This window comes from Podarcis raffonei, chromosome 8, assembly GCF_027172205.1.
Source record: "Podarcis raffonei isolate rPodRaf1 chromosome 8, rPodRaf1.pri, whole genome shotgun sequence".
NCBI lineage: Eukaryota > Metazoa > Chordata > Lepidosauria > Squamata > Lacertidae > Podarcis > Podarcis raffonei.
The window spans coordinates 70,099,430-70,121,120 of record NC_070609.1 but is presented as its reverse complement, the minus strand read 5'-3'; the positions used below and the strand labels follow the sequence as shown (position 1 = coordinate 70,121,120).

At 46.3% G+C, this 21,691-nt stretch overlaps 1 protein-coding gene and 1 long non-coding RNA gene across 6 annotated transcripts in view; one reads left to right on the top strand and one right to left on the bottom strand.

Annotated features, from left to right (window-relative positions):
• The window catches only part of MORN1 (MORN repeat containing 1), a 116,544-nt gene that overhangs the window by 20,363 nt on the left and 74,490 nt on the right, over nt 1-21,691 (bottom strand). The window contains exon 13 of one of the 4 annotated variants that reach the window (XM_053400678.1): nt 21,371-21,659. The exons of the other annotated variants lie outside the window; for them this stretch is intronic. Within the exon in view, the coding sequence (XP_053256653.1) occupies nt 21,491-21,659 (169 nt within the window). The 3' untranslated portion in view covers nt 21,371-21,490. Of the gene's footprint in view, nt 1-21,370; nt 21,660-21,691 lie in introns of those variants that run through there. 4 annotated transcript variants of the gene reach the window in all.
• Nucleotides 13,429-21,589, top strand: LOC128419694 (uncharacterized). 2 transcript variants are annotated; one of them, XR_008331899.1, is made up of 4 exons: nt 13,429-14,231; nt 18,296-18,440; nt 18,605-18,645; nt 21,484-21,589. It is a non-coding gene; the product is annotated as an uncharacterized LOC128419694 (long non-coding RNA). The 2 variants fall into 2 exon arrangements; XR_008331900.1 differs by lacking the exon at nt 13,429-14,231 and adding an exon at nt 15,774-15,924.

The following is a 21,691-nucleotide window of genomic DNA, read 5'->3' as shown; positions in this document are numbered from 1 at the left end:
CGAACTGCTGACCTTCTGATTGGCAAGTCCTAGGTTCTGTGGTTTAACCCACAGTGCCACCCGCGTCCCCAAAAATGAATTACTGTGTCGCAAAATGATGCATGTTTAAAAGTGTGTCACCAACATGAAAAATTTGGAAAGCTCTGCTCTAAGCCCAGCGCAATGGCTCTCATTCAAAATGTCCCTATATAGAACGGGTGCATAAAGATGCTGATCTTATAAATGTTTCCTAATAATCAAAGCTACTTTTCATCTAATGGAAAAAACAGCAATGACAACTTTGGTGATAGTAATACTTAGCATTTCAAGGTCCACAGCAGTCATTAACTTGGTTAAACAAAGGTAAGCCAACTGTTGGTTGGGTTAGGCATCTCTTAAGAATGACTGTGGCAAACGCCACATTGACCCTGGGAATGTCATTACAGGATGGTGTAATGTGCTTCCCAGCAGCAATGCACAGAGAAAAAAGATAGGTTCTTCCAGGGGCCCATCACATAGTGGCATTATTTTGCTCAATGTTGTAAGAAAAAAAGGTGGGATGACCATCCGGCCACCTTCTCAAATTGTAAGTATCATACCCACCTGAAAGAGGGAGCCCATGAAAGTCACAGAAATTATTCCTACACCTTTTGGTGGGGGATGAAGGTCCAGTGAAGGAGGGGAGGGGCGCTGTGTGCAGCCCTAGTCGAAAATACCCACTTATGTGTGCCCTGCGCACATAAGTGAAAATCCTGTAAGTCGGCAGCACCCTCTAAACACCCTCTCTCCCACTTTCTCTCCAATCCATCTCAAAAATATTATACCAAAAATATCCACAATGGGAATTGAAGCTCTGTGGCTGGCTGGAGGCTGGAAGATGTGCAGAAAAGTGGCTGCTCCTGCTGCACTACCACACACATCAGCTGTTAGGTGGGGAGGCTGAGCAGCCTAAACAAACCCCGTTGTGCCTCCAGTCTCTTCTCTGCCCTCACTCTTCAGGATCTGAGCAGGGTCTTTTCATGAGCCACTATTCTCCAGCTCTCTCCCTGCATTCCTGGTATGAATTATATTATTTATTTATTTCCAGGCACCACACAATATACGAGGTCACATACAAGTCAATTGTGCGCAAGTTTAAGGGGGGGGGGGTACCTGCAGTACCTTAATCATGTGTTTGGAAGAGACGAAAATGCCATTTTGGCTAGCTCCCTGCCAAAACACAAGACCACCTGTACCTCATACATCCACTTACAGTATATAACCTAGGAAAAAGTGGAAGGGTACGTAATCTGTGGTGGTCTTTCTCACCCAGGCAACCTTCAGGTGCGTTGGTCCTAACAATCCTGACCACCAGTCAGACTGGCTGGAGCATGTAGAAGCTGTAGATCAAAACATCTAGAGGGCACAAATTTGGGGAAGAATGTTCTCTGGGTAGAATTAAATAAACCACTATGGGAATATTTGTTGGAAGGGCAGTATAAAAATACCTTAAATAACAAAATAAGGTAAAATAGTTCAGTGTTGTAATGCTTTGTATGCAGAAGGACCAGATTCAGGCAACAGAATCTCCATTTAAAAGAATTTAAAACTGCTGGAAAAACCACTGGTGAGGAGATGTGTGTATGAAAAAGATGTGGGGATCGATCTGCAATTTTGTTTCTGAATTCTTTTTTAAATGCCACATATGCCCAGAAAGATGGAAAAGAGAGGGGAGGGATAAGAATCCAGAATCAACAGACAACTAAAAATGCAACTTTTTTTTGTTTTTTGTTCAGAAACAAGAACACAGCAGATGGGCATCTGCAAACAACAAGTGCCGCTCATGGGTGAGCAAATGGGGAGATGAAATATTGGCTACTTTTTTGTACACTTCCTCTGTGGCATCTGGTACTGTCCACTAACATTTCTCTTAGTAGCTTTTTCCCTGTGTGTACGAAGTACTTTACAATTTGCTCTTCTGGCACCCTGTTAAGGTAGATTAGAAGCAGAAACCTTGCACACTGCACACAACAGCATTTCTCTTCCTCATTTCATGGTACCTTCCTTTCCCTTCCTTTCTGTACCTCCATCAAACCACTAACTCACAGAGTCCTGCTCAGGTCCCATGCTGCTCTCGGCTTTGTAAGTGAGCGGCTTCAGTCTCCAGCTAGTAAGCTATAGTGCAAAGGAGAGAGGGAGAGGCTGGCAGAATGGAAGAGGCATATAATCATAGAATCATAGAACTGTAGGGTTGGAAGGGACTCCAAGGGCCTTGGGGATAAGGTGAGTACTTGCTGAATGGAGGACAGAAACGGATGAAGAAACTGCCCCCTGCCCCCAGAGGGAGTGTCACCACTGCAAGTAAGCAGGGAGGAAGCAGGGAGGCAGGTGGGGAACCCAGATCCAAATCTGCCACCCCTCCCAGAGTGCCGCTTGAGATGACTGCCTCAGAAAGATTCATGATAGTATCAGCCATGAACCTGTTAGTCTTTACATATGCCAGAAGACACTCCACAGTTCTGAACAAAATACTACGGCTGAAGTGAGCCAATGTTTAAGTAGAGTGGTCCTCTTAGTCTCTATATCTTGCAGATTAACAGTATCTGAAGGGTTGCCATGCAGAAGGATGGGGAAGACTTGTTGTTTGTTGCTCCAGAGGGCAGAACTAGGTGGAAAAAATGGATGGAAACTGCGGGGAAGCATATTTCAGCTAGAGTTGCATGACAGTGGAACAGATTGCCTTGAGGAGGGGTGAGCTCTCCTCGCTGGAGGTATTTAAGCAGCAGCTGGATGGCCATCAATCAGGGATGCTGTATTTGCATCCCATGCTGAGTAACTGATTGGTCTAGATTATCTCTAAGGTTATTTCCAATCCAAATATTCTATGATAGAAGATGATTGGCAATGAGTCATTTTTCTGGACTACTGTAATGCACTGTATGTGGAGCTGCCCTTGGAGATGGCCGGGCGTCTGAACCTGGTGTATCTAAAGTGGCTGCTAGGCTTGTTAGCTGGGCAGCTTGATAGGACTGTGAGTCATTGGTCCTGAAAGTGCTACGCTGCTGCCAGTGAGCTACCAGGCCTAATTCAATGTATAAGTACTAACATACCTAAATGGCTTGGGACCCAGGTATTGAAAAGAGCCCTTTATTGGACCTTACTATCAGCAAGTGAGCCTTGGTGGTGCCACCACTGTGGTCTGCCTGGTTGGTGTTGACCCATGACAGGGCCTTCATAGTGGCAGTTCCCTGTTTGTAGAATGCTCTCCCCGCAACTGCTTCAGTGGGGCAACTCCTAGAAAGAGTTGCTGAGACCACTAGGCCTGAGCTGTGGTGTGTTTCCATGAATAAAGATTTAACTGCACTGGCCTCTAGTGATTTATTGTTTTTGTTGCTGACCTATGCCTGACTCCAGCCCTTATCCTCTACTTCTACTACTACTACTACTACTACTACTACTGACAACAACAACAACACTCCTGGGTTTGGAAGTGAAGCCGTGTTTGGGTGACTTGCAGCCACATCACTGATAACAACAGTAGATTGGAGCTCAGCTTTCCAGAACAGATATTGTTACTGTCCCATCTACTGCAACACAATTGCTGAGGATCCAACATAAAATAAAATAAATAAATGTGTGCATCGTTTTGCAGTAGCATCAAGTATCTATTCAAGTGTTAAAAAAATAATTGACTCCATCTGTATTGGCCTAATGACTGATTAAATGACTAATCAAGGAAGTCTTAATTAAAACATTTTTTTTCCGTGCAAGAAGAGCATGGGAGAGGGGGAGAAAGAGGAGGAAAGCACTCATTAATGCCTTACAATGTGTGTCGGATTCCGTTTGTGTCATTCGCTAACAGTCGTCAAATGAGTAATTATGCACAAGGTCATTTTCCAGGGATTTTTTTTTTCTTTTTTGCATACATCATCAAGCTGATTGGATTAGGCTTTGGTGCTCGACTGGGTTCTGCAAGTGGCAGCATTTTCCCCAAGACAAAACAGGTAATTAAAGGCTGCTGAGAATAAGCATGTTGAAGAGACAATATTTCCTCTGTCGCTGTTAAGAGCTGGGCTGGGACTGTGGACAGCTGTACCCGAAATCCTTGGAGCTGGGGCCAGACCAAGGAACACAGGAGCCTGCCTAATACGAAGTCAGGCTATTGATCCATCTAGCTCAGTGTTGCCTACACTGACTGGCAGTGGCTCTCCAAGTAAGCAGAGGCAGGATCAGGGATGCTCTGAGGTCAACATTGGGGGCCCTGCTGTGATGTGGGCCTCAGCAAGTCCTGCAAAATGCTAACTTGTGTTGCGGGTCCACACAAATACTGATTATGCAGTCCTTTAGGAACACAGGAAGCTGCCTTATATGGAGTCAGAACATTGGTCCTTTTATCACACTTTTGTCCACACTGACTGGCAGCAACTCTCCAGGGCTTCAGGCAAGAGCGTCTCCCATGCCTACCTGGAGACGCCGGAGAGTGAACATGGGAACTTGTACGCAAAATGGATGCTCTGCCAATGAGCTATAGCCTTTCCCTTCTGTGCTGGAAGTCAGGCAGTGCTGAAGCCCGAGCACACATAGTCTCAGCTATGCTAAGCTGCAGCTGTTCAAGCCCAAGACTCCAACACCTGCCTCCTTTCATCCCACTTCCATTTCCAAAACTCACAGAGATATTTATCACAACTGTATCCTCCCCTTCCTTCAAGAAGCTCAAGGCAAAAGAGATTATTGCATTTTATCCTCACAACAACCCAGTGAGGTAGGTTAGGCTAAGAGACAGCAACTGGCCCAACATAACACAGCTTTGTGGCTGAGTGGTGAATAGAGGAGCACAGGCCTCACTGTTTTTGCCTGACAACTTATCTGCAAACACCAGCCTTTCCCAACCTAGGGCCCTGGGGTTGTTTCAGAGTGTGCTGGCTGGGGCTGATGAGAGTTGCAGTCCAAAAAAGCCATAGGATCCAAGGTTGGAAAAGTCTGCACTACACCACACTGGCCCTGCAAGGCTTTCCCCTTCCCACCCTACGCTCACTAAATCAACTTTCATCAGAGGCAGCAGCTGCCAGAATAAAATAATTTGGGAACTTGCTATGTTTTTGACCACATTACAGAAATTCCATAGGCACAAAGCATTTCTCCGCCTGAATCAGATGGCTTAGCTCTGTGTGTGTGAAAGAGTGGGGCAGGGGGCGATCACATTTTTAAAAGTAAAGTAAGATGGCAGCATGAAACTCACTGAGACGACTTTTTCTTTTATTGGCTCCACATTTTGCTCTGATGCTTAGCAATCTTTGCTATGGAAAAACAACAAATGCCCTCAGCTGCTACAGCTGAGTTCAATTTACTTAAAACAATATATGAAAATAAGTATGGCAATCTTTTTTCTTTTCTAAAATATATTTCAAAGGAGGGGGCAAAAAAAGGTATGTCTTGGGGACTGCACGTGCCAATTTTCCATTCGGCTGTGACTCGTGTCTTAAACATGCATGCTTTTCAAATGGTGTGTGCAGCCTAGGAAAATGCCGTTGCCATGCCAAAAGAAACTTAGTCATGACTACATGGATTGGCCCCTGCATTCTTAAGAGGCTGCTTTCTTCCATATATCCCATTGGGACATTGCAGGGCTTATCTAGATCATCAGCTAAGTCATGTCCCATGCGCATTTTGAGCCGTGGACTCAAGAAGTTTGAAGTTGTATAATTGTAAAAGGTTTGGCATAAGCGTCACCAAAATGGACCTCATTGGCCTGTTACCAAAACAGTTGAGTGCTTTTCAGAAATGGAACTTTCCAGGTAATGTAATGTCACACTGAACATGCAAACAACTACAACCCACCTTCATTTAACCATGATTCCTTGCAGCATGGGGCCCATGGGTGAGTTATTCCCTGCAGGAAATACTGTTATCATCCTCAACCTGGTGCCCTCCAGAACTACAACTCCTGTTATCCCTGACCATTGGTCCTGCTGTCTGGGTCTGATGAGACCTGGATTCCAGCAACATCTGGAGGGCATCAGGCTCAGAAGGCTGTCTTAAGGAGAAGGCATGTGCATCTGTTCAACCAGAAACAGACTTCCATGAGGCCGTATCTCATGCTGCATAGAACAAAATTGTAACACCAATCGAGCAATGGCTTTGTGCCAGGATATAAATATGGTCCATTTGGAACTGCATTTTACATCTCAATTCACTGGGAATGTCACTCTGTCAATAAAACCTCGTTCCTGCTTGAGCATGCAGCTATGCTTGCAGGCTCTCTGCTTGTCTCTCTCTCTCTCTGTACATTTGATTTCCTGAACATGGAAAACCCTAAGAGGCTTGGGGTCATGACTGCCTACCCTGACAGAAAGCCAGCTGCCAACACTCTTATTGATTGTGACTGTAGATACCAGAGTTATGGTTTGCGGACGTGTTGAACTTACTTTACAATATTTTAATTGGAAGCTCAGATCTGAAAAGCACGGAAAATCCTGAAATGTGGATTCATACCATAATACCATTTTATAGGACAATGTGGACTCTCCTGATGTTGCTGAACTCCAACTGCCATTAGCCCCAGCCAGCGTGGCCTAGGGTCAGAGATGATGGGAGTTGTAGTTCACAACATCTGGAATGTACCATGTTGGCTACCCCTGGTATATAGAGTGGCTTATGTCAATATGTAAGGGGAGGGGAGGGATTTCACTTGGAGGCTGGGGAAAAAGAGACTAAAAGGGAGAATAAAACACATTCACGTGGATCTGGCACATGTGAGCTTCTGAACAACAGCCACAGACTTTAAAAAGAAAATCAGTTTTGCTAATACAAGGCCAAAATAGATTAACACAGGGGCTAGTAACTTTTCAGAACATAGGAAGCTGCCTTAATCTGCATCCACCTAGCCCAATATTGCTGACACTGACTGGCAGCAACTCTCCAGTTTCAAGTAGTGGATTCTCTCAGTTCTATCTGGAGATGTCCAGAATTGAACCTGGTACTTTCTGAATACAAAGCAGATGCTCTATGGCTCCTTCCTGTACAGCAGCTACAGTCAACAAGGCATCATAACTTTAACCTTGCAGATAGCAATGACATTCCATTTTAGTTTGGAGAAAAGAACTTATTGCTTCTAAAATTATGCCACCATAACTTATTAGGAATATGTAATACCTATGAGTCAAAGAAGATATTTCAGAAGTTATTTTTCTTCTCTTTTTAAATATATATATATAACATGGAACAATGCAACACAATCCACACCTACCCTTCTGATGCAAATGAACAACCATTGCACAACTCCCAAAATTACAGGGTGATGTGTCACTCTTAATCTTCCTAGGAATGTGGGAGTTCCTGTTTCAATCACTTCCATTGTCTGAAATCTACCAGATGATAACGGAAGAACTGCCATCGCAGGCGAAGATTGATATGTAGGTGAGGTTAATAAATGAGCCAAACGGCATGCTTACTGTAGGTTATAAAGGAGGAAGATCAATGCAAGAGACAGCTACAAGTGCACAAGGCGACCTCCGTGCCTTAAACTTTGGTCCAGACATTGAACTAGCATTGATTATAGAGGTTTCTCATTCAAGCTGCCAGTTCAAAATGAATTAAACTCACAATCAAATTTAGACTCTGGCGTCAACTCCACACTTACGATGGGCACTTAGAAGGCTGAGCTGGGGATTTGGCAAACATTGTGGGATACAGATCTGAAATATACTCAGAGTCGCAAAGTGATTTCATGCTCTTTATTCAGCTCATAGTGGTGAGGAGGAATGAATGAATGAAAGTCCCCTCAAAGTATCTGCTTTATATACATTATTTACACAATGGGCTGCACATGATTGGCTAATTCCGGAATTCTACTGTAAGCCAATCAAGTTGTGGATTCACTTCTATCTGGAGCATGATTGGGTGGTTCCTGCCAACCAATCATACTGCTGCATTGTTCTAGGACCAATCAGACTGCTGCATTCTGAATCCTATTGTTCTAGGACCAATCAGACTGCTGCCTTTTGGATCCTATTGTTCTAGGACCAATCAGACTGCTGCAGTTTGGATCCTATTCAACTCAGTACATAACACCCCTCCCCTCTAAGTTCCAGTCCTGCCCGGGAGGTCGCATTCATAGTCCTCGAGGTACGCCGGTGGCCTACGTGTGCGTTGCGGCCTGTGGTGTTCCCTGGTCCGGGGTTCAGGTTCTGGCTCGTGTTCCAAAGATGCTGGCTGTGATGGGCCTGTTTGGTCTGTTGCAACCGGCTCGCTCAGTCGTGGTTCTGGTTCCGGTGTCCTTTCGGCCTCGCGGGTCCTCTCTGTATTTACTGATTCTGCCTCTCCTGCTGGCCCCTCCTGCTCTATGGGCCTCACTTCCCCACTGTTGCCTTGGGACTCCTCTGACCTGTCCTCCTCCTCCTGGTTTTTCCCGGGAATCGTCGCCGTATCTGGTCGCAGTGGCGGCGCCAGCATTGCCCCCCATCCGTTAGCACCTCGTACGACACAGGACCAGTGACCCTGGTGACTGTGGCGGGTACCCATGCTGGGCCTGCCCCAAAATTCTTTACGTACACTGGGTCCTGGGCCTCGAAGGTCCGGGGGTTCCTGCCTTCCCCCACCACTACCTCATCCTGAGCTCTATCGGGGTGAAGGCGGTCCAATTTGATTGCAAGGCGCCGACCCATTAGTAGTTCAGCGGGGCTCCGGCCAGTCGTTGAGCTGGGGGTGCTGTGTTGTGCTAGAAGGAATGTGGCAAGGCGGTACTCCCAATCCCCTTGCGTCATGCGGCGAAGGGTGTCCTTGGTAGTCCGCACCATGCGTTCTGCTTGGCCATTGGTGGCAGGGTGGAATGGCGCCGAACGGATGTGGCGGATGGCGTTTTGCGCTGTGAAGGTTTGGAATTCTCCTGACGTAAATGCAGTCCCGTTGTCTGAGACGAGAGTGTCAGGGAGCCCGTGGGTTGCAAACAGCCTGCGTAGTACCCGGATGGCTGCGGACGTAGAAGTGGACGGTACCAGTGCGACTTCCAGCCATTTGGTGTATGAGTCCACCACTATGAAGAATGTTTTTCCCTGAAAGGGGCCAGTGAAGTCCACATGCAGGCGTGACCATGGTGCTCGGGCGGACTCCCAGGACTGGACTGGGGCCCTTGGGGGATCTGGGCGGGATTCTTGGCAGGCCTGGCAGTGTTTGACCCAGGCCTCTATCTCTCCGTCGATCCCCGGCCAACACACATAACTCCTGGCAAGGGCCTTCATTCTTACTACCCCTGGGTGTGTCTCGTGTAGGGCTGTGAGGACCCTTTTGCGGAGGGGCTGGGGAACAACAACCCTGCTTCCCCATAACAGGCACCCCTTGTGGGCCGACAGTTCATGTTTGCGGGTTGTGTAGCCGGCGAATTCTGGCCCGGGGCTGCTGCTGGGCCATCCCCTCCACACCCAGTCCAGGACCCGGGAGATGACCCTATCTTTCTTGGAATGGTGTGCAACTTCTAGTGCCTGAATGGGGCGGTCGGGAAGCAGCTCCAGGCTCATAACCTCTTGTGCAGGTGCTGGGTCGGGGCCTGTTTCCGGTAGTGGTAGCCTGCTGAGGGCGTCCGCATGGCCTATCGCCTTCCCAGGGCGGTGAATCAGTGCATACTGGTAGCTGGCAAGGAAAATTGACCACCTGAGGACGCGAGGAGACAGCACTTGGGGGGTCTGCTTTTCGGGGGCAAACAAGCCAAGCAACGGCTTGTGGTCAGTCACCACAGTGAAGGGCCACCCGTACAAGAAATCATGGAATTTTTTTACTCCCTTCACGATTGCCAGACCCTCCTTGTCGATTTGCGAGTAGTTCCGCTCGGTTGCGTTGAGTGTCTGGGAAAAGTATGCCACCGGTACCTCTCTTCCATCTGGGAGTTGGTGTCCCAGGACAGCGCCAATGCCATATGGTGAGGCGTCGCATGCTAGCACCACCGGCAGCCTCTCGTCGAAGTGTGCCAAGACCGAGTTTGAGACAAGCAAGTCCTTGACTGCCTGGAATGCGGCCTCCTGGCGCTGGCCCCACACCCAAGGGGCCCGCTTGTCCAGGAGTCTGTGTAGGGGCTCCGCTACCGCCGCCTTGTGGGGAAGGAAGGAATGGTAAAAGTTCAATAGTCCCAAGAAGGCCTGAAGTTCAGTCTTGTTCTTGGGCGCTGGGGCATCACAAATGGCCCGTACCTTGTCCCCAGTCGGGTGGACCCCTTCTGCGTCCACCATAAATCCCAGAAAGTCCACCTGAGGCACTCCTAGTAGACATTTTTCCCGCTTCACCTTGAGACCCGCCGTCTGGAAACGGTGCAGAACGGTGCGGAGGCGGTCCTCAAACTCCTCTGGTGTGGGCCCGGCAATCAACACATCATCAAAGAAGGGGGTGACGCCAGGAATCCCTTTAAGGAGTCCATTAGATTCTGGAATATGCCTGGTGCCACGCTGACACCGAATTGCAGCCGCTTTACCCTGAACGCTCCTCTGTGCGTCACAATCGTCTGTGCCTCTGCTGTGGCCTCATCTACTGGCAGCTGTTGATATGCTTGGGCCAAGTCCAGCTTGCCAAAAATTTTCGACCCAGCCAGGGTGGCAAGGACATGGCTGACCACTGGCACTGGGTATGCATGGGCCGTGAGGGCCTTGTTTATGGTACATTTGTAGTCTGCGCAGATGCAGACCGAACCATTAGGCTTGACGGGTGTGACGATTGGGGTTTCCCAGGGGGCATTAGGCACCGGCTCCAGCACTCCTTGCTCCACGAGTCGGTCCAATTCCTCGTCTATACGGGGTTTCAGGGCGAACGGGACCCGGCGGGCCTTGAGCCTGACTGGTCGTACTGCGGGGTCAAGCTGTAGAGCAATGGGGGGGCCCATATACTGTCCCAATTTCCCATCAAAAACTCCCGGAAATTCCTTGCATATGGCGTCCACGTCCACTTGTAAGCTCGTGTGGTTCACCCCGGTGACGGCTAGCCCCAGTGGTCCAAACCATGCCAATCCCAGTAAGCTAATGTAGGGGTCCTTGACCACAAGCAAGTCCAGTTGCCGCGTCCACCCTCGGTATTGCACCCTGAAGGTCCCCACCCCCATTGTGGGGACCTTACATTTCTGGAAGTCCCGGAGGGTGAATGGGGCCGGCCTGAGTTTGGGACCCCCAGTAGGACACAGTTTCCTTAAGGTCCTTGCCGAGATTATGGATAGAGTTGAACCCGTGTGTCAGGGAACTGCCATCTGAGACTAAGGAGGTGAAAGGGCTCATGGAGGGTGAGAGAGACCATTCAGCGGAGGAGGGGACCAGCAGGGGGAGAAGTGGAGTTCCAAGGGAAAGTGAGTCGGAGGGAGGGCTCAGAGACACTTCAAGCGGGAGCAGCGGGGAGATTTCAGGACCTCCTGTAGGGACACCCACTCCTCGGCGGAAACTGTCACGCCGAGAGTCCAGAAGACGCGTTTCCGTTAAGGAGCTTTTATGCTGGAAGAAGTTCCGTAAACGCCCACTGTCCGATTCAACGAGCGATTGATGGAGTCATGTTTAAGGAGCTCCATCACAGACAGAGGTTTGGGGACTTAGCCAAACTCTGAGGGATTAGGATTTTACGCACAAGCAGCTCATCATCCCATCACACCGTGTCAAGCTCCATGCGGCATGGGGCCCCCTCTATGTACCTCTACATTTATGTACCTCTACATAAATTTTCTCTACGTTGGGGTGGGGCAACTGGTATACCTGGAAGTCCGTGAGCTCCATCGAGTTGCCTTGGTGTGTTGGGCCCCGGGACCTGGGGCTCTTGGATTGGTCATCTGATGCCTGGCATCGGGTGGGCCGAGCTCGACACACCCGGGCGATGTGTCCCAATTTTCTGCACTGCCTGCACTCTGCGTTGCGGAAACGGCAGGTCCTCCTCTCGTGACTTTCTCCGCAGCTTGCGCAGTTCCCTCCTTCTCGTCGAGGCAGCTGTGGTATGTGGGCTGCTTGAGTGCGCTGCTGTACTCGGTGCACCTCCTCCTTGTCAGATCCTGAGTCGTCGGTGAGGTCTTCGTGGTGGACCCTCGGTTGGGACGGCTGGCTCGGCCGTGCCTCTTGCGTCGACCTCTCGGCAGCTTCCGTTGCCAGGGCCTCCTCCAGAGTGACCTGGAACGTTAGGTTCTTCTTAGCGTAGAGGCGTCGTTGCAGCTTCTCATCCTTCAGGCCACCGACGAGGTGGTCACGAAGCATGTTCTCCAGCTCTGAGAAGTTGCAGAACCGGGAGGCTTGGCGGAGAGAGGTCAGAAACCCAGTTATGGTTTCCCCAGGGGCTTGCCGCTTTGCGTAGAAGGCATTTCGATGAGCCACCACTGAGGGCTGCGGCGAAAAGTGCCCCTTCAGCTGTTCCATTATTGTTTTGTATGGAACAGTAGCGATGTCTTCAGGTGCAAGGAGAGCCCGGGCAATTTCAAACGTCTCCTCTCCGCAGATGCTGAAGAATATTGCCCTCTTCTTGGCGTCTTCTTCATCGGTGACCCCTTTGGCTTCTAGGAGGAAGGTGAAACGGGAGGCGTACGCTTCCCAGTCTCCAGATGCTGGGTTGAACGGCGAGAAGCTGCTGTCAGTTGCCATTCTGAGTTCCTTGTGTCCCAGAGCTGAAGCCTGGATACACGGTGCGAGGCAGCGGTGTGGCAGGCGGCGGTGCTGCGGTGCTGTGTGTGGCCGTCAGCTCAGCGGGATCCCATCCTCGTCGCCAGTGAAATATACTCAGAGTCGCAAAGTAATTTCATGCTCTTTATTCAGCTCATAGTAGTGAGGAGGAATGAATGAATGAAAGTCCCCTCAAAGTATCTGCTTTATATACATTATTTACACAATGGGCTGCACATGATTGGCTAATTCCGGAATTCTACTGTAAGCCAATCAAGTTGTGGATTCACTTCTATCTGGAGCATGATTGGGTGGTTCCTGCCAACCAATCATACTGCTGCATTGTTCTAGGACCAATCAGACTGCTGCATTCTGAATCCTATTGTTCTAGGACCAATCAGACTGCTGCCTTTTGGATCCTATTGTTCTAGGACCAATCAGACTGCTGCAGTTTGGATCCTATTCAACTCAGTACATAACAAGATCTATCAACTGTGATAGCTCAGTGGAAATGTCAGAATACTGAGTGCTGGAAACAAACAACACAGAATGACTGTCATCACTTTGCTGTTATGTTTAGATAGATGATAGATAGAGAGATAGAGAGATAGAGAGATAGAGAGATAGATAGATAGGGTTTTTATGTTGTAATCTGCCCACTTATTTCTGGATGAAGGGCGGCATACAAATTTAATAAATAATAATATAAATTGGCCATGCTTGCTGGAGCTGATGGGAGCTGTAGTTCAGCGACATTTAGAGGGCCAAAAAGGTTCCCCACAGCTACTCTCAGGCTTGAACCCAGTGTGTGCAAAGGTCACAGTGCCATCTTCAGACGCACAAAGGAACAGGAAAATGTGAACTTACCATAAATTTTGCTTCTTAGGGGTTCTGGAGTGGGATGTTCTCACACATGCTCCGTGGCAGAGCAAGTACTTTGCTTGCAGGAGATGCTGGGTTCAGTTCCTGGCACCTCCAGGCAGGGCTAGGAAAGATTCCCTGTCTGAAATCCTGGAGAGATGCTGCCAGCCAGTATAGGCAGGACTGAGCAAGATGCACCAACCGTCTGATTCAGTATCAGGCAGCTTCCCACGTTCCTATGACAGTCTTTACTTCTGGGAAATGCATCATATTGCAAGAACAACACCTAGCGGCGACATTTCCCCTCGGCTCCCAGGCCGGCCCCCAATGATTTAACAGTGGGCTGGGTTCTGGCATCCGGAGCTACTGCGAAACAATTCAAATTTTGCTTCAGGTGCTTGTTTGTTTGTGGAGAGAGGGGTGCCATTTTAGTCAGGGACTTGGGGCCATGGTTTGGCGGTGAGCTGAATCCCAAGCAAAAACAGCATCCCTGAGGAGTCAAGTCTTTCCTCTCTTCTGGCGCAGTATCCTGTGCATAGCTTTCCCCCTTTCCCATGCTTGGAGTGGGAGATCAAACAGCTCCACATCTCTCCTCACCTCCTTTTCCTTGCCCCCAGAGAAGGACATAGCAGCTTCTCAGCTGCAGAAGCCCATCCTTGCCATGGTTAGGCCACAGTTCAAGGCACTCTGCAACCCTTCACCACAAGCAGACGCCATTTTGAATGCCATGAGGGGCTGCGGCCTTCTTTGACCACAGTTTCACAGCCACTAGGTCCATTGCTTTTCCAGCAGCCACCAACTGGCAAATAAGTGGTATGTAAATTAGGTAATTAATTACCTAATTAACAACAACAATGACCCTGCAGCAACTAGAATCCACGGATACCAAGAGAGCAGCGAAGGAATTGTTAGTCAAACCCTAAAACGGTTACATGGAGTCTCAGTTTTCCCGCCCTTTTTTTTAAAAAAAAAATCTCAGCCCTGTGATGTTGCTCTTGCCTGTGTTTTTGCCTTCACAGAGCCAGAGCAGGTACTCTGGAGAGAAATGGCAGCCCTCATTCTCTCCTCTTGTGAGCAAGCTGCTCTCCCTTCTCTTTTGAGGCACGAGGCTGGAATTAGGGCTGGAAGAAGAATGGGTTTAGTTTGCTTTTCCCATGGGACTGAACCAGTCAGAATAACTTTCTTGTGGATTGAAAGGCAAACCCCAACTTCACTGGAATTTGGGATGCTGTTTACAGCAAATAAAAAAAGTTGGACTTTAATAGGTGGTAACAACACCCTTAAAAGTATGGCAAAACGACAAAATATGAGATTACGCTTTGATGGCAAAGTCAACATACTTTACTACATCTAGAGAACAAAATCAAAGGCAGGACAGTTTTTGGTCAAGATGGTGTGTTTTTATAGAACACTGTAGAAAAAAAAGATTATTTCTCAATATATGTTATGGGCTCACAAAGTTTTGATGAAAAATGTATAAATATACCTTTTTTATATATCTCAATATATATATTGAGCTGGTAGTAATTGTACGCATACTGAATGTTTATATGAATTAAGTTGTAATTGTCTCTAGTTTGGTTCTCTTTGTTCTTCTTGGAAGCCTCACACTTTATCACATAAATAATAATAATTATTATTTTAAAAACCTTTCCCATAAAAAATACACCCAAAGGGATGTATTCAATGTTAATCCTACTCAAAGTAGACCCATTAATATGAATGGACATGACTAGCTTAAGTCTATTATTTCAATAGGTCTACTCTGAGTAGAACTTAGTTGAACACCCCCCTAAATGTGTATTTTATGGAGAAGGTACAAAATGTGTAAAATCTAAATTTTAAATTTAATCTAAATTTGTGTGTGCTTTCTTAACCACAAACAATCAAGAAAAGTCTGCAGAAAACGGGACAAGGCAGACCTGTGACTGAACTCCAGCAATTCAGTAACTGAAATGTGACAGGATTAGGCTGCTTACTCCATCCTTAGCTGGAAAGTAATGAGAACCAAATGAACATACCGAGGGTGTAGTCTTTCAGACACAAATGTAATGGAGAGGGATAGCAACTCCCAGTCCCCGCACCTCCTAGGCCCACAGCCTTTTAGATGAAGATAGACTCAACTGGGGCTTCTTCTTTTTTAGTTTAGAGAAAAGGCAAGTAAGAGGGGACATGATAGAAATGTAAAACATCATACTTGGTGTGGAGAAAGTGGACGGGAAAATGTTTTTCTCCCTCTCATAGTACAAAAAACCCAGGAGCATCCAACAACAATGAATGTGGGAAGATTCAGGACATACCAAATTACTTCTTCACAAAACACATGGTTAAGCAGTGGAATTTGCTTCACTACCAGTGGAAGTAGTGATGGCCACCAACTTAGACAGCTTTAAGAGGACTGGGCAAATTCATGGAAGGTGAGGCCATTAATGGCTGCTGGCCACAATGGCTATGTTCTCCCTGCATTGTTGGAGGCCTCTGAAGACCGCTGGATAGAGAATCATAAGTAAGGAGAGTGCTGTTGCATTCATGTCTGGCTTGTTGGTATTCCCATTGGGGCTCCTGGTTGGCCACTGATAGATTAGGATGCTGAACTAGATGGGCCTTTGGCCTGATCCAGCATGGTTCTTATGTTCTTACGCAGCATCAGCTGCTGTGACTGGCAGGCACAATGAAGCCTCTGGGTTGGCCAGGTATGGAGCCTGATCTTCACCCACTGTCTAATCAATATAATTTTATTTCCAAGGAATGCAGCCTCCGGATTGGGATTCAGCTATGGCTGCAGATGGCCCCAAAGCCAGCAGTCTACAGTAGCCTAACTTTTCATTTTACAATTGTTAGAAATGAGATGCTGATGAGTTGGCAGGTTTGGGAAATCAAAGGTAGTCAGCTGACATACCTCTGAATGATCAGGGACTTCAAGCAACAGAAAATGATGTTTCTAAATGGTAGTCTGTAAGGGTGGATGCTTAAGAATGCTCTTTGACCTGAAGACTGGAAGCACGCAAGCCTATGCAATCTTGATGTGCCCTGAAGCACGTCAGGGGGAAGAAAAAGAAAAAGAAATATTGATAGAAAGAAGGTTGGCTGGAGCCTGTCTAAACTTCCTGATATTCTACATTCCTTCTTTCGATTTTCAGATAGCACTTATGCTATTATTTACATTTCTCCCCTTCTCATTTATTTATTGACTCCTCATTTATCTCTCCAAATGTGGGTGTGCTTTTAAAAAAAGTATTTTGTATTCCTGATCCATTTTACTATGGTGACAGATGCTTCCATTGCCACATTGCATTGCCTAGCTAATCTACATGTAGGTTTTTTAAGTAGGTGACAGCTCTTCCAATGATTTTTATCTTCCCAACCACATTCCATTGCAACCTGATTCCTTCCCCTCTATTACTGTCTAGGGCTGATGGATTCTTTCACTCTCTCCACTATGTTCCTTCTCTGTGCCTCCTCCGTCTGTTGAGTATTATCTCAACTAAGCACATTTGCAGCCCTACATTTTGCCTGAATCCTCATGGTTCATTTATAATATTGGGAAGAAAGACAACAGTTTATGCAAAACTGAAGTATTTTGGCAGCTCTGCTTCTTAGGATACTGGTGGTGTCTCCCCCCCTTTTTTTCTTTTTCTGTTTCCAAACACCTCACTAGAAGACATTCCACAGCCATACTGTAAAGAACTCAGGAGAGTACTACACATAAAATGTTGCTGTTCCTTTTGTGGGGGTCTAGAAGTGTGAATTTCACACAATACTGAAGTTGATTAATAGTTCCTTATTTGCACAAAAGTTCAAAATGCAGCTCAATCAAAACATTTTTAAAGAACTAAGGTTTATATGTCCCCAAACTCCAAAGTAAGCTTCTGAATACCCTATATCATATTACCATACCTTTCAAGGTATGCAGTTCTTTTCTCCAGTCAATTTTGTGTGTGTGTAACATTCAGGAATGTGTGAAGACATCTGATGATAGCAAATAAAGAGCTAGGAATATGCACCCCAAAATAAGCTTTGGGATCCCACAAATCATACACTCATACATCCAGAATAGTATGGTCTACTACAAGATGGCATTCAGCCATGTTCAGTCCAAGACATTCTTACGGTACAGCATGTCAAAGAGGTACCCCTATGTCAGTCACAAAGGAATTGGATTTTACTGTCCTTGACTGATTGTATATAAAATAGGAATAGTCTTTATTTTCATTTTAACTGTCAGCATATTTGGTAAGTTAACCTAGAGTTCTAGTGGGTGCCCCGAGGGAATGTCTGGAGGGGGGAGCATATACGGCCCTCCAGGTGTCTCTATCTGGTCCTTAGAATGTTCCCAGGCTACACCCCTCATTGACTCTGCTTTGCACCCTCCCTATTTTAGTCTGGCTGGAAAGTGTCCTTGAAGTCTGATACTGCTTCTTGCTTGCCTGGATGGAGGATAGAAAGGGGTGTGTGATTGTGTTTAGAAACTAGCCTTCTGTATGATGGTAAAATCTGCATTCACTGCTCCACCCACTTTTCCATTTGGGTCCTGCCCACCAGTAGCCGTAGAAGGTTCCCCATCCCCTGCTGCGAGTGAAATCAACACATAGCATCAATCTGTGAAAATGCAGTACTCCTCCAACTGTCTGAAAGCTAAAGAAACGACAGTGCAGTTCTCACTGAGGTGGGTGCCCATGGATGCTGTGCAGCATAATGGCCCATCTTTCCTCAAATGGAAATGATGATTATCTTCTTAATAGGGCTGTTGAGATGATGAATGCAGGTAACCTTACAGAGAGAAAAAGTGCTAGATGTGATAAATAGCAGAGATCCTTCAGATGTAAGACTGCTGTAAAACAAATCAGGGAAATTACTACTTTGTCTCCCTAATTAAGCAAACCAAGAGCTCCAAGTACCTGTGTACACCTTACAGACAGAGGGAAAGCCAGTTGGACACCTGCTCCAAAATGAGGCTTCTTCATTCACTTCTGCTACTACAGAAGTAGTGTCTGCTAAAGAGATACTAATTAGATCTTCCTGGTGAGTTTCCTTTTGTGTGCACACTGAGCAGGGAATATAATTGTAGCTGCATCAGCCATTCATTCTTCTTGTGAAGTGAACTGTAATGACTAATCGTTCTGCTGTTGTCCTGCTCTGAATCAAAAAACTGCAATTACTCCTAATATTTGCTTATGTTTCTGTAGATCTGTGAGCTGATTCTTCATATTTTGGGTCTATTCTGGAGGTAAGGTGTATGGGGGAGGGGATTTCTTTCACAAGAAAATGGCACAGTTTTAACCCTTTCGGAAGGACCATAGATCAGTCGTAAAGGATCTACTTTTGCATGAACAAAGTCCCACGTTCAATCCTGGCATCCATCTGAAAACCTGCAGAGCTGCTGCTTGTCACTGTATATCTTAGGCACAATGTAAGTTGAACAGTTAGTATGCATAGCAGCTGCTCCCTGTGCACATTTACCAGGCTTCATGGAGAATATGCAGATAATCTGTTCATGAAGAGGGAGTCATGCACATTCCTCCAAAGTGCCATTGAGATGTGCACATTCCCCAAGGCCTGTTGGAGAGTATGCATATTGGCTGGAAAGTGTGCCCAATTCCCTCTTCTGGTTGTTGCGCATGTTCACCACTCAACTTACATTACCTTTAACATATATAAAACTAGAAGAACCATTGGCCAGACTCCTTGTAAGGCAGCTTCCTAAGTTCTTAACCCTGTCAAAGGTTCATTTTTAAAAAAAAAATATGAGAACAGCATTGCAAAAGTCATAGGTGAAATCTGGAGAACTGCATTCTGATTCAGAGATTAGATTGGGATGTGTGTATCAGTTCAAGGCAATTATAAAAATTTGCAAAGAACAAATTTCTAGAGCATCCCTACACGAGAACCTGACTGTGACAGATAATGTTGTGGCTAGAAAATCTTATTTATGTAACAAAAATTATATACCACTTGATTGAAACAATAAGTGGTTTTTAAAAAGTGATTAAAATCAGCTGTAAACTAAAAAATATGAAAACACATCAATTTCTATGTGCCTGGCTAGGCGTGCCTAAACAAAAATGTTATAAACAGTTGCCAGAAAGAATACAGTGAGGCATTTGCCTGATGTCAATATGCAGGTAGTTCCTGAAGTATAGGGGCTGCCACACTAAAATATACATTTCTTACAAGTGCATAATGAATATTGTGTGGCACTTGTAACAGTGTAAGTTCCACAGATCAAAGCCGTTGAGTGGGCACATACGAAGAAAGGCAATCCCACGAGTAAACTGGCTCCAAGCAATTGATGCCTTTATATACTAATATTAACAACTTAAACTTGGCCCAGTAGCAAATCAGCAACCAGTGCAGATCTCTGAGTAGAGGTGCTATATGCTGACAAGGTCTCACTCCTGTCAGTAGTTATGCTGCAGCATTATACACTAACTGCAGCTTCTGGATCAAATGGAAGGGAAGCTTCACGTAAAGCACTTTGCTGTGATCTAATATTTAAGGCAATGCATGAACTACTGTGGTCAAGCTCTCCCTGCCTAGGAATGGCCATAGCTGTTGTAGCAGGTGCAGTTGCTAAAAGGCGCTTCTTGTCTACCTGGGCCTTCAGTAGGACAAATCCAAATCCGGGGGGAAACCCCAGACTGCATACCTGCAGCACCTTGTCCACATCAGCTGACTGCAAAAGTTGAAACTGATCCCACAACACACCACCAACTCTGGCACTGGGTAAATCTGAAACTACAAGAACTGTGGAATCAAGGTCACTCCAAAGTTGAGAAACTTTATCATCAGAGTGTGTAGCCAGCTGGTCACAGTGGGTCCTCAAGTAGTCCAGAGGATCCTCTCTGGTAGTGGGAATTAGAAACCTCTGGGATGTCCGAAATAATGCTGCTGGCCGGCTTCTATAAGATGTAATTCAAACTGCAAAATCTTAGTTTCCATTTTTTTCATGGCACTGGCTTCCTTTTTAGCCATAAGCAAGCTAATATTTGGGTATTTGGGGGGTGGGGAGGGGAGGGGGAGATGGTGTTCTTGAGCTGCGATCACTTCTTTAAGATTCTTGGAATTTCAGTAGGTGCATAGAGGTATTTGCCACAGTAGGCATAAACGTGATGTTCGTGTGCCAATCACTGTGATCTGAAGTGTCCCTTGTTTGTTAAAAGCCACACTTTAAGCTTGATCAATTTTTTTCATCTCTACATTTTTCAACCCCTCCCACACACTTGATCCATGTTCCAGCCACACAGTGCAGCAAATTTCAGCAAATGCAGCTAAGGCTGTGTAAAAAGCTATGGGAAGTTTGAGGTTACACCTCGCATCTGAAAACTGAGCTTTCTATTTAACATGCAAACAAAGGATCTTAAATTGGGTGGCGAAGGACTGTTGCAGAGAGATGGCCAGATAGTAAAAAGATAGAAAATTTTCACAAACATATATGGCAAGCAGCTCATTAGGTCCTTGCAGAGAGTCATGGAGGATATGGGTTTGGGGAATGCTGGACTAGATGGTAACCAAAGAGTTGGGGGGAACCTTTTAGGACATCTAGTCAAACATTCCCCAACCCCGTATCCTCCATATGTTGGACCCAAACTCTCATCAATCCCAGCCAGCATGACCAATGGTCAAAGATGATGGCCATTCTAGTTCAAAATATCTATAGGGCACCAAGCTGAGGAAGACTAATAAAGTCTGGCTCTTTGCTTGATGCAGGAAATTCAGAGCTAGAGCATCCTGAAGAGATAGCAGCCCAGACTTTGCTTGAAGACCTCAGCCCCCAGCAAAGTTATTGGTGCCACTGTTGAACTGTTCTTATCAGCAATATGTGCCTCATAATCTTAGGAAGTTGCTTGTGCTTCTGACAGTAATTAACTGCACTGATATACCATATTTTCTGCAGCCAAAATGGAAGGGAATGCTACTGCAGCCATATCAGAAAGATGTAGTAAAACAAAGGGTTGTGTGTGGTCCAGTGGTTTGATTTAGAGTGCAGATTCCTGGGTTCAATCCACAAAGCTTAGTAGGTGATGCTTTGGTGCGCTCTCTCACTCTCTGTCTAACTATTTTGCAGGGTTATTTTAAGGGTAAAAGGGAGACCACATCCTGAAGTGCACAGAGGAAGAGGACAATAAAGATGCTTTAAACAATCCATTTTCATGTTGCTGTAGTTGCTTCTGTTTTGAGAGACACAAAAAGAAACAGAAAGTCCCAACCAAACCTGCAATCAAAGAAAAGAGAAAGCAGGAGCTGGAAAGCAAGAAGATATGAGAAAGAGAAAT